General features: G+C 47.0%; 1 protein-coding gene across 1 annotated transcript; it reads right to left on the bottom strand.

Moving 5' to 3' along the window:
- Positions 1 to 4,126: 4,126 nt before the first annotated feature.
- On the bottom strand, positions 4,127 to 9,682 carry MIEF1 (mitochondrial elongation factor 1). The gene is made up of 5 exons (XM_019544959.1): positions 9,493 to 9,682; positions 7,686 to 7,834; positions 7,325 to 7,505; positions 6,719 to 6,981; positions 4,127 to 5,745 (listed from the first exon to the last, which is right to left on the bottom strand). Exons 2-5 carry the CDS (start codon positions 7,827 to 7,829, stop codon positions 4,939 to 4,941), a joined length of 1,395 nt encoding a protein of 464 aa, XP_019400504.1. The 5' UTR covers positions 7,830 to 7,834; positions 9,493 to 9,682; the 3' UTR covers positions 4,127 to 4,938.
- Positions 9,683 to 13,510: the final 3,828 nt, after the last annotated feature.

Raw genomic sequence — 13,510 nt, 5'->3', positions numbered from 1 at the left:
AGGAAGCATAAAGGGTAATTGTCCAGCATTAATCATTAAGTTTACAGTATGATGAGCTAGGAAGACCAGTTAAATCAGTGTAATTGTAATGGCTATCTGTTCGTGCCAGGGAAAAAGCCACTGAAAACTTCATCAGCTCAGCCAGACATGAGCTAAAGATCTATTCTTGTAGACTGCAAACAACCATCACAAGTGCTAGAAAAGCTATTGGGGTTGTTGGTTGTAACCATGTTGGCTACGAGGACATAGGCAGACAAGATTCTTTAGGTAAATGTGATATACTTTATTAGACCAACTAAATAGTTGGAAAACATTTTCTATCCAAGCTTTCAGGGGCTTCCCTTCTATCCAGGAGAGAACACAACAAAACAACAAATTCTCCCTGTGCCTGAAGAAGGGTGTTTGTACCCTAAAAAACTCACAAAGGACATTTTTTTCCAACTATTTAGTTAGTCTAATAAAAAGATGTCACATTTACCAAAAAACCTAGTCTGAAAAGCTGTTGTGCATGGATTCAAAGTGTTGTGCTGCAGAGTTACTACAAGTTGCCAGGTTTTTAAGAAATGATCACTTGCAACATTTTTTTTTTTCAATTAAAGTAGGCAGACCTGGTATCTGAGAGTAACACTGGAAAGAGCCTTCTCTTTGGGCAGCTTGTATAAGTTATTTTCCTGGGAGGCTTGATCTTGCCTGTGCTTGCCCTTGCACTGAAACAAGACTACTAAAAACAGAAGTTAGAACCAGGAAAGATTTTGAATCTTTCTTTGAACATTGTTAACAAAAACCTACTGGTTTTCCCCCAAACAAGTTAAGAACTGAACCACAGATACCTCTAATGAAACATGCATGAAGCTCAAAGGGCAGAGGGTGCACTGCCTCAAATCTGGTAGACTGGTATACTGTCATAAAAGACGGTGTTTCTTCATATAAGAAGCTCCCCAGTCATGGACACGAGTCCAGGCTTTGTTACCTGCCACTGAATCTATTACCACATGGACCAGTGACAAGGTGGCTTCCTCAGCTGTGCCAGTGTTGACACTGCTAAAAAAGCAGCTGGACTTGACAGGGGAGACAGAACTGCCAGATACAAATAAATGAGCCAATGAAGAAGGCTGGGAGTTTGAACTGGAAAGTTTAGATTGAGAGGTGGGAAACTCTTTGAAGTTTACTAAACATTAGGTGCCTGCCAACAGGTGTGGTTTCTTCCCACTTACAAGAAACCAAAGGAGACCCACTCCTTAACGAGGCGCCTTCATCTCCTGACAGATGCAGGCAGCCAGGGATGATAATTACTCACAGCAATCCTGGCCAATTCAGCTGGTGAATCGTTCCAAGGTAGAAGGGTCCAGGAACTGCAAATCAGTAAGGTGCACATGAGTCTTACATAGAGCAGTTAAGAACCTTCAAGATGGCAGGTGCTAAAGAAATGCAAGATTATATAACTACAATGGGTGCCAAGGCAAATCCTCCCACACCTTGGCATACAAAGTAAAGAGAAATGAGACTTGACAAATCTAAGATGCATCATACCACAGATACCAAAGGCAATCAGAATACTGGGGAAAGTTATTTATTTCAGAATTTCCACACGCACATGTCATCGACCATGTGGTAGACCTTTGCCCTTCCAACCCACATCCTTGAAGCCTGGGATTGATGGGGTCGTCTCATCTCCTATCTTCATACCAAGGGCATCCAAACTTTGTGACAGATCTATAGCAGCAGTTTGCCAGGAGAAAGAGAAGGGCAGCCTCATTTAAATAATTGCTTTTCATTTTAAAAAGAACTCATTTGACTTGAAAAAGTAATGGTTGACCTCAACAGCAGTAAAAACCTGTAGCTGAGGCAGTTGGTCCTCACTTTGCAATACCCAGGAACAAGACAACAATCTCATATGAGGTTTGTGCAACCTAAGCAATAGTAATGCATACTAAGCCATGGCCAGAGCCAGGGCAGCAGAACAACTGACTCAGGCTCTGAGCCTATTACAATCATGTCTTCTTGGGCTGCCCCTCCTCCTGGCAGCCATGGGCTGCATTTTTCACTTTCTATTTTGGGCATCCTTGCTCTACATGAAAGTTTCATATAAGAAGGAGATTGTAAAGAGGGAAGCCATTGAGACCGCCTTGGCTGTCACTCCCTTCTCAACCACCAAGATTTGTAGTGAGTTTTAATACTGATAAGTACTAGCCTGACTATCCTTACTAAGAGTTCTCTCTTTGGCCATAGTAGGGGCAACATTTACACAAGCTTCCTGGATGTTTAACATGACCTTCATCGCTTTGTTCCTTACTCCTGCTTCAGAGGAGCCACCATTCATCCTTTGTGACCAATTATATCTTTGGTCTCTGCTGCAACTGCTTCAATGGAGCAATTATTTCCAATAGTGGTGGCTGCCTCTAATATGAGTGCCTGGCTCTGTAGAACCAGGATGGTAGTTAGCTCAGAGTGAAAAAACCCCCCACCATTAATAGTTTACACAATTAAACAGATGAAATGATGAAATGGAAATGGAACAAAATCTTAATTAAAAGGCTGGGGGAAAAAGAGAGACAGCCTTCATCTCCATTTCATACAGAAATTCAGCTTTGCAGCATAAAAAATGGCTATAGAGCATTAATTGGTTAAGTTGCCAAAAGTAGAAAAGCATTTATATATATAAAAAAAAAATCCTTACGAAGATATGCATCTGGCAAGCACTCTGAAGCCAAATACAGACACTAGCTCTATATTATTTCTGTCTCTTCTTTTGTTTTGATGGCTCCAGTGCATGCTGGTGACTGACTTATGGCAGGAAGACTGATGTTGGCAGTGGAGGGCAGGCAAAGAAAGGAGAAAAAGTTCAGGAGTAAAAGTAAAGGGCACTCAACCATAGGCCCCAGCAAAACTTACAAGAATGAAGTCAAACAGTGATTTTTTGTTAGTCTTCTGAAGATGACACAGTTTACACGTACTCACAAACTTCCAAGTGTGCACCTGACAGGGTGATACAATTTAAATTGTAATAGTGCATTATCGCTGCATAATGAACACCATCTGACAAACTGGCTTGAAAGAACTAACTGCTTGAGAAACTTGGCCTGGGATACATGTGCACCCCTAGGATTTCTCTCACTGGCACCGCTTCTGAGAAAAAATGTAGCCTAAGGAACCCCAAGATTCACTTCACAATCCCCTACCACCACCTGTAATATGGAAACAAGGATTTGGGTGTGGGGGTGGTATCCATTCCCTCAAGACTCCATAATTACAATTTATCTCCACCATTTTTATGCTACTTTTAAAGAAAAAGGTTGAGCGTCAAAAGAGGGAAGGTAGTAAAGGAGAGTTTCTCCTCCACAGTCACACATGCACAGTTCACGCCTGTACTTATTATTTGAGACATATAGCTACACCTCTAGGAGGACACCCCCCTAGTCTGAGAGTACAGCTGCACACAGATAGAGCCATGTCATTCTGGCAGGGCACAATGTCCATATAGAAGGTGCAGGTGTGTGACTGATCAGTAATCACTTCTTCAAAGCTGTACAATCATTTGGAGACAGGCAACGAGGTCCAGCCTTGAGTACAATGGCAGCAGGAAGTGGAAGTTAGCAGAATTTTACCAATGGTGGGACCAAAGGGATAACATGTAAATTGTGTCCCCCCCACAAACCTCAAATAACAAGTTTAGACTGCACACAGTGCAAATTCAGCACGTGAGAGATGGTAAGGGAGGGAAGGTCAAGTTTAATTTACCCTGAAACAAAGACACACAATGGGAGTGGGAAGGGAGGGCAGCTCATTTCTAGATGGCTACTATAGATAAATATACCTTATTCATCATACATGGGCAAGCCCTCAGCTTCCATTAGCCAATGTGGCTCTGCTGATTTAGACCATGGGAGGAACTGGCCTATTCATGTCTGTGACAAAATCCTCTAAGAGATACAAGCCTCCTTCCCTCTGTTACATATTTCGTTATTGGCTCAGTGAGGAAAAAGAAAACAGCCCATCCCCATTTTAATTCATTCTTTCCTATTCTAGTCCATAAAAAGAGACGTCCGAGGTCCCAGCTGTTCTTGACGCCCATTGTAATGCCTATCAGGAACACCCAGCAGCTTTTGCTAGGAAGGATGGCAAGCCCCTCTCCTTGACTTCATCAGGGCATGTCACAGCTCCAACCAGAACTGCCCATATCCATGGTGGTGGTACACCAGATAGGAGACCCATTATACACCCGTTCCCAGATCATGACACTGCTATTGGCCTACAGAGGCAGGAACCTGTCATGCACATTTTTCTCTTGTAATTCCCATACCTCCCTTCCCCACAGTACTGTCTTTACAATCATCAAACAATGTACATTCCGAAATGCCGTCACGGCCATAAATAGTCATATTAAAAACATCCCATTCAGGCTGCTCCGTGCACTTCTAGATCAGAGAGACAGAGGAAAGAGAAGCAGGTGATATCATGTGCAAGGGAAAAGATAATTAAACAAGCAATGCAGGGCAAATCAGCAGGAAAAATGGAGAAATACAGAACATCAAAAGTAAGTTTGCTAGAACTGCCACTGGATTCACTGCTCCAATTCTGCCAATTCTAAAGCAAGAGCAAAGGGATTCACTGCAGCATGGCAGACAGTACAGGGAGAAGACAGCATAGGATTCCAATATGCAATTTCAATACCTGCAGGTTTTTAAGCAAGTCTCTGAGCTGCAGTTCCACCCCCTTCTCCCCAGTCAGAAAGTAACAGCTGGGACAGAGAATGGTGGAACTAAACCAGTAGCACCAAGAAATCCAGTGGGAGCACCAAACTTGACAGTAGGAAATGATGACCTTAAAAAGAGAGATGGAGGGACAGGGAGAAAGAGGGAGAGTGGTGAAGGGGACATATTTAGCAGGATTCAAAGTCCATCTTAGATAAACACCGCCATTCTCCTCTGTAAGGCCCCATTACGTCTGCAGTAAGACTTCTGGTTCTGAAAGGGAGCTATAGAGGGTGTAGCCCAATTCATCCACTTCTTCAGGGGTGAGCTCTGAAAACAAGTTCACCTTGGAATTCAGAGCACTGGGTAAGACACCTGCTTCCAAATAGCCAATCAGACCCTTCAGTGCCTGCAGGAAGCGGTCAGCTAGCACATTTTGGGACCAATCAGACTCCTCTTGGGCCAGATGCAGGATGACATTGGTGAGCTGGCTGGCAGTAAGGTGACCCAGAGCTGGGTTTGACTTGCACACAGCTTTGAGGATCTTGAGGCACACGCAACGGCAACCAGAATCACATTGGTCCAAGGCCCGCAGGCGTGCAGTCTCTGCTGGCCGCAGGCTCAGTCGCCATAGATTGTCATACTGGGCCAATCGATGGGGTTTGGCCACCAAGACAGCGTCACCCAATGTCACAGATGGTAGGAAATCAATAAGAAGTTGCCGTTCCGGCTCATATTGGACCTCCAGGGTGAGAGCCTCTGGAGGTGCTGCTGGACGGATCACGTAATCCAGAAGTGCCCCAATAGCTGGCCAGTTGATGGAGCCTGCTACTACTTTCTCAAAGGTGTCTGCCACAGCCTTGGGGGAGAGATAGCCCCCTATCACACATCGGTCCCAGTAGCTGCTCCCCCGGGGGAAATACTCTGGGTTTTCCCGACGGACAAGGCAGAAACCAGGTATGTTCATGATGGTGTCCTCACCTGGAATGCATGACCACAGGTTCTGCTCCAACACCAGGGGCACAATGAGCTGGATGTGATCAGCAGTCACTACCTGTCAGGAGGGAGAGAAAAGGCAAAAGTTGGCTCTCTCCCAGCAGGCTCCAAGTATCCATCCACTTCCAATCCCTTCTATCCAAAGGGATTGGAAACAGTGATTCAGGAAGTAACTTCCACTTCCCTTGTGAGACCTACTGCATTCCTTTAATCAAGCAAGATGCTTACAGCTCATTCCCCCTCATCAATGAAAGAACTGCAGAGCATAACATTTGCTTCTAAGATCTTAAAATTCCTAACAAACTTAAACCAATCACAAATTACATCCAGAGATCATATCATCAACTACTGAACTGGGTATACCTCAGCAACACTTCACAGTAGTTCAGGATTTGAAGCGAAGAATAATGGAACTGCAGGCAGAGCTCAACTTGCCACATCTCAAATATCCAACATTAGAATCAGGCGCTGACCCCAACAGCTGTTACAGAGAGGCAGCAGGGGATCTTTAATGTCTTACGTAATCAGTTCCTCAAATCTAAGTTTCAGTTGACGCACAGCAAGCTATCCCAGAGTACTGATTCAGTGCTAATACACAAGATAGGACTACATTTTAATCGCTCACCTTAGCCCATGGCCATCTTTACATCAAGGACATAAATTGCAGGGATTGGTCTCCAATCCAGATCTGTTGTATGATCAAAAAAAAATTGGGAAGAGGTACTGGAATATACAAGGGTCCCAAGGGAAGTAACTCATTTGAAGGGATATGTGGAAGGTAAGTATTGTGAGTAAGGGAAAAAAAAAAAAATGAGGTGTAGTGGAGGCAGAGCAAGAGCAAGCAACTATGGAAGGAGCAGGGACTGGGATAACATCTGTTTTGCAAAGATACAGCACAAATATATTCTCAGCTTGCTAGAAGTACCTGTGACACTTGAAGGCTCTTGAACCAGGAATGTTGTGCTGACACAGCACAGTCCTCTGCTCAATCAATCTACCAGATAATACCAACACATGCCCTCATGAATTACCTGCAGATCATCGTACAGGCTGCCACTGAGGTACATGTCACGCAGAGGCATGTCAGGCAGCTTGGCACGGAGGAAGCTACGCAGCTCAGCACAGATATCCACAGCAGCCTGTTTGGCCCGGGCCTGTTCTTCTACTGGGATTGCCACCCTCCTCCGGTAGTAGGCAAAGAGTTTTTCTTGCAGTGACAGACGAAGGCGTGACTTCTTCAGCTCTACCTGGCTCCTCTTAACAGATGGCTTGTGCTTTGGGGGTCGAAATGAGTCTGCCAGACAAGAGGGAGACACAATAATCCCCAATATTTCACTCCAAAGTGAAAATAAATAACTTGGCTGCTGTGAAGTGCAGTCACCTTCAGGGAGGCAAGGTTCTTTGGGTAAATGTGATCTCTTTTATTAGGCCAACTACATAGTTGGAAAAATTGTTTTTTTGCAAGCTTTCGGGTACAAACACCCTTCCTCAGGCCTGATTAAGACACCAAGTAAAGGTCTATGCCTGAGCATTATTCTGCAGATTCAATACTATCCAACCTAAAGGTCACTATTACTGGACAGAGAGTTTAGGGGCAACTGGTATAATGCAAAAATGTATCTCACTGCTCCTCTTACCTGCATCAGAAGCTGAAACATTGGTGGGAAGTGTTTGTAGGGACCGGCTCAGATTAGTCTTCATGTCCTGGCTCAACAACCGTGAGGAGGACCCCAGCCAATCTGGCTCTTCCCAGCTTCTTTTTCCCGATTGGCTCAAGCGAGTGGGGCTGCTAGGAGCACTGACTGCACGGTCATACATCTGAAATGGCATTACAGGGCACATTTTGGTTGCATGAAGTGCCCAATCTCTGTCTCAATCCATTTGAAAGTTATTACCATGCCAGGGTCCATTATATGCCCTCATTCTCTTCAGTCCCCTCTCCATGCCCCCCCCCACACACACAACACTCCTCCTTCCATCACACCTCCCCATGCTTACCCTTTTGACAGCCAGTGTGGCAATGCCCAGCATGGCAGCTCCACCCACACCCAGCACAAGCCGGGCATTGGATAGCACAAAATCGATGGCTGTGCCTATACCGTTGTCATCCTTCTTTCCCTTGCGCTCCCCAGCGCCTGCCATCTCACCTTGAGGGTATAGGGGAGAAAATGGAACAGAGAGTCAGAGGAGTGGAATCCCAGTCCAAAGCTCCATTGCTCTAGACCACTGCTCATTTGTCTTAGGAATCTAGGATTTCCCACACTGAAGCAAATTATGGTCCATTTAGCTCTGCATTCTGCCTTGTCACATGAGCTCAAGCCATGTGTCTACCTAGACAGCCATCTCATTTCTCAGGGGCCAAATATCCGAGAAAAGCAACGAAACGCCTTTTACCATCCATAAGTATGAGACACTCGAACCACAGGGAAGTTTCTTAGACTCCAGATCTGTTAGCAAACCAGAAACATAAGAACTAACAGCACGTGTAATTTATGACACCAAGATCATTTTGAGCTTTACTTGTTCATGCACCATCTTATGCTGCTAAGAAAGTCTTATTGATCTATTTCTTTCAATACCATCTTGCAACAGCAAGTTCCACAATAAGGTATAATATAAAAGGGCCACCCATATGATTACAGATTTGCATGGCAAGCCATATGAGAAAAGGCTGAGGGACCTGGGACTCTTCAGCCTGAAAGAGAGAAGGCCGAGACAGGACTTGGTAACAGCTTACTGCTGCATCAGGGGAGTACATCAAGGACTCAGTGAACAACTGTTCACCAGGGGACCCTTGGGGAAAACCAAGAGTAATGGCCACAAACTCCTTGAAGACTTTCTCAGGTCCAATGTTAGGAAAAACTTCTTCACAGTTAGTGTCCAGACTGTGGAATAAGCTCCCTCCAGAGATGGTGCAATACCCTACCCTGGAAATCTTCAAGAGAAGACTGGACAATCACCTTGCTGGGGTCACCTGACCCCATCTGTCTTTCCTACCTGGTGCAGAGGGCTGGACCCAACGATCTTCCAAGGTCCCTTCTAGCCCTCATACAATCTGTGAATCTATAAAAATATTTGCTCACCCAGGAAAAATGAAAATTATTCAAGTGGTTGTCAGGAGCACAGGAAGAGCTGTACTACCTCTGACTAGTTGTTGATCTAGTTCAGCATTCCTGCTCTGGCAGCATTCAATACCAGATACTTCAGAGAAGGACATAAGAACCTGCACTAGGAACTGGTTGGCTCAGAGGGGAAGCATCTTGCTTTTTAGTGTCAGTTGTTGGCTAAGGCCCTCAGACACATTGGGTTTCACTCCACACGTAGAAATCAAGTCATGTAACACAATGTTCATGTTCCTCCACAAATACTTTGCTCAGTTCCAGGTACACCATGGGCCTTGATGATATTTTAATCGCCACAAATTCCACATGTTAACTACATGGGTAAAAAAGGGATTTTCTTTCATTACCTTTCTGGTTTTAGGTAGGTTCTCAAGGAAAGATAATATAAGGGAGTTTTCTAACTGATTATAAAGTCAGTCCTGCTAAACTGATTTAACAACAAGTGGAAGGCATGGCATTAAACTGCATTTAAGCAACATAAAACAGCCTCACTTGTGTCTCTCAACCAGTGGACAGTTTCCAAGTCCACCTTAAATTCCAAATATTCAAGAAGGATGGTCCCTGCTCCAATGAGTTTGAAAACCAATTAATTTTGGTCCATGGAACAAAAATACATGTCATTGGTAGGAATAAAACTAAAGCAAACATCAAAAAACATTGTGATCTCATAATAAATGACTTACTTGAGATTTAATACATCGCTCAATACATCTGTAAAGGGAAAAGGAGAGTGCTCCTGTGTTACTTGTCAGACCCCTTCCTTTTCCCAAGTCTGTTGCAAGTAGAGGATCATAACCACCGGGCCAGGGTGTGGAAGTTTAAAAAGACAAAAAACCAAGGCTGCAGGGTCAGAGCAAGAGAGGAAGAAGGGAAATCTCTAAACCAACCCCCCCAGTTTGCTGTGCAGGAAGGCCAGCCCTTTCTCCAGCTGTCTCTCCTTGTCTTCCAGCTGCTCCAGCTGCTTGTTCTTGCGGAATTCGTGCCGGATGGTGGCAAAGTAGAAATCCCGGTCGGTGTAGCGCAGCCCACGGCCCTGGCGCAGCAGAGTGCGATAGAGGCTCAGGACGGCCTGGCGGGACCACACTGCCATGGGGGACATGTGCAGGGCACAGCACACTGGAAAGGAATAAGAGACCCAAAGTCAACAATTCTGTTTTTCAGGTACATTATTCAGGCATTCACCTGCAACCCCAGCCCTGCATCCTGAGCAACCTGGAAGGAAAAACCAAGGCACTGCTGAGAAGATTTCCCACCAGGAATTCAAGGGTTGGACTCCTACTGGGATTATGGGAATTTCCCACTGGAAAACATCCAGGAAAGAGAAACACCTCCAGCTGCAGGTGACAGACTCCCCACTGGAGGCAGGAAACAGCCTCACAGCACATGCAGGCTCCCCCCAGCTACTCAGCCAGGCCAGGGACAGCAAGGCAGAGACTCCCTATGAACCCTGGGGAAAGACAGCCCCAGCAAGGGGCTGAGGAGACAAGCAAGCTGGCCCCAGGGAAACCCGGGCTGGCCCCTGGGGACAAGGGGGCGGCAGGAGCCCGTGGGGGACAAGAAGTGAGGGTAGGCAGCGGGGACCCGGGGCAGAGGAACCCCTTGGAGGTGGAAAACGCACACAGAGGACAGGCCCGGGAGTGGAAGACCCCTGGGGCCAGAGGCCCCGGGGGGAATGTCAGGGACCCCCGCCAAGGAGAAGCCCTGCCCGCACTCACCCGGAAAGAAGCTGAGGGGGCCCTCACTGCCAACCCAGCCCGTCGCGGGGGCTCAACACCACCCACCCCCTCCCCTCCCCTCCCCTCAGGGCCACTCCCGGGGTCACCCGGCAATATGGCCGCTTCATTTCCGGGTCGTGACCCCTCCCGAAAACCATAGAAGAGCGAACTGGAGGCTAGAACGTCCCCCCCGCCCGGAGGACTTCCGGTATCTCCCTGCGCTGAGCTGGCTTGTGGGAGTCGCTGAGGGGCGCTGTGGACTGGGGCCGCGAGGGGGCACGTGGTATGCTCTTGTGCTCTCATTTCCACCCAGGATAAGTTTTACAATCTTTGCATCCTCCCATGCCTGAGGAAGGGTGCCCGTGCCCGAAAATAAAGATTTTTTAAAATATCTACTTGGTGTCATAACAGATGTCGCGTCTACCCAGAGTTGTGATTCTTGTTGTACCACAAGCACCTACACGCGTTCCCAGCCCAGACCTGCAGACCCCTCACAGGTGCCTGCAGGGCAGAGATGCCCGGTGGGGCTCTGGATAGTGGGAGACTTAATGTCAACTGCGAGGGACAGCCTCTGTGGGCCGACCCTGGCAGCACTGCTGGGCACACAGGCCCCCAGCACAGACCCAGAGATTTCAACCAGGGTGGGGTTAGGAGTCTTGCGCACCTCCCCCCCTCTCAGGGGTCCAAGTGCTGTGTGGCAGGAGAGCAGCTCTGGTTGTTTTTTGTCCTTGAAAAGCCAAGCAGAAGCTCAGAGCTGGCATCTTCCGGGCCCCCCAGCGCTGCCTGAGGTCTAAACGAGGTTGAATCCTAGAACACGAGGGTGGAAGGGACCTTGGGGCATCTAGGCCAACCCCCTGCTCCCAGCAGGACCAGCTATCTCAACTATTTTTGTCTATCTGGGTCTTAAAAACCTCCAAGAATAGAGATTCCACAACCTGTGTCGCAAGGGCTTTACTACCCGCCTCGTGAGAAAGTTCTTCCTAATATCTGACCTTAACTTCCCTTGCTGCAACTTGAGTCCATTGCTCCTTGTTCTGTCATCTGCCACCACTGAGAACACTCTGGCTCCATCCTTTTTCGAACCCCGCTTCAGGTGGCTGAAGGCTGCTATTAAATCTCCCCTCAGTTTTCTCTTCTCCAGACTAAATAAGCCCAGTTTCCACAGCTTCTCCTCACAAGTCATGTGTCCCAGCCCCCAGATCATTTTTGTTGCTCTCTACTGGACTCTCTTTCTGTAGTGGGGGTCCCATGCCCTATAACACTCCAGGGACCAAGTTAGGTATTAGGTCGGCATGCAGAAGAGGGAACTGGCAGGAGAAATGGAGGGCATCAGCAGCAAGTGAGCTCAAGCTGCCAGATATTTTGGGGGACAGGGGAATGCAAATGGGTAAAAAAGAGGATGCCAGGAGACTCTGCCCTTCTGCCTGGCACTGCCACAGCCTAAACAGCTTAACAGGTTCTTACAGCAGGAGGATGGGCAGAGGGGAGGCAGGGGCATTGTTAGGGGCCAGCATTCAGCCTCTTGACCTGTAGGAACCTGTTAGGCTGTTTAGGCCATGGTAGTGCCAGGCATAAAGGGCAGAATCTCCTGGCATCCTCCTTTTTAGCGTTTTTTATCCCCCTCTCCTTCAAAGTATTTGGCAGCTTCAGCTCACTTGGGGCTGGTGCCCTGCATTTCTCCTGCCCATCCTCCTAGTTGATAGCAAGTTGATACTCTCACACCCCAAATCACTCATCTTCCAGCCAGAATAATAGTGAGGCAGGGAGGGAGGCAGGGTGATACTAAGGCACAGTCCCAGGCACAGAGAATGGAATGGGAGACCCTGGTGTGAGGGACTAGGAAGGCACATACCATACTACCCTTGGCTGGGAGTAAATTGAGGATGGAGGCAGAACTACTACTGTGAGAGAACAGTTGCTGCCAGAGTCCCAGACATGGGGGAGACCAGGGGCAAGCAAAGTCCTGGGGAGGCTGTGGAGAACAAGGGGACCCTAGCATGAGGGACAGAAGAGCTGGGGTAGTATAAAACCTCTGGGAACACTGGGGGGCATTATTATAGGGGGAAAAGGAAGCCCATAGAGCCCCTGGCAAGGGAGAAGGTAGGGAAGGGAACACACAGAGTTGCAATCACGGGAGAGATGGTGAGCATGGAAGGAAGTGGGAATAGGGATGCAGCACAGAACTGTTGTCACAGGGGAGAATGGAGAAGCCTAGTATAGATGGGGCAATTAGATCCCAGTCCTAGCAAGACAAGATTAAAGGATCTTTAGGAAGGCATATGCACCCACAAAGAGCCCCTAGCACAAGTAAAGTGGGATGTGCAGGGAATTTCTGAAATAAAAGGGAATGGGTGCGTAACACCCAAGGAGGTTGTTGAGAGGGAGGGGGATGGAAAGAGTGCAAAGAACCATTGGTGGTTGAATGCCAAAAGCTGCAAAGCCCCCAAGGCCATGTATCTATATGTTTAATGTTCTTTGGTAGACAAATTTCCTGGTACTTTGTAGGGTTGTTGATTGTAGCCATCCTGGTCTACGAACACAGGCAGATGAGGTTCTTTGGGTAGATGTGATATCTTTTATTAAAGCAACCTAATAGTTGGAGAAACTGTTCTTTGCAAGCTTTCAGGCACACACACCCTTCTTCAGGCAGACTACATGCCTGGAGAAGGGTATTCGTGCCCAAAAGCTTGCAAAGAACAAGTTCTCCAGCTATTTAGTTGCTCTAATAAAAGATATCACATCTCCCCAAAGAACCTTGTCTGCCTGGTGCTTTGTTTTTTAGAAGTGCACAAATAAATAGACACAGCAGTTACCCTGAGATCAAATCATATACCCAGTGACCACATCCAGACAACAAAAACAATTCACTTCCTTTTAATGAATCCCATTGACTTCTATAATTTTTTTAGAATTTGGTGCTTGTTGATACCTGCGAGGAATGGGAAAGGTTGGTCATGTTTTCGGGTTGATTTCACTTGTAATCCTC

This window comes from Crocodylus porosus, unplaced genomic scaffold, assembly GCF_001723895.1.
Source record: "Crocodylus porosus isolate Cpor-Errol unplaced genomic scaffold, CroPor_comp1, whole genome shotgun sequence".
Classification (NCBI taxonomy): Eukaryota; Metazoa; Chordata; order Crocodylia; family Crocodylidae; genus Crocodylus; species Crocodylus porosus.
This window is presented reverse-complemented; position numbering and strand designations above follow the sequence as displayed.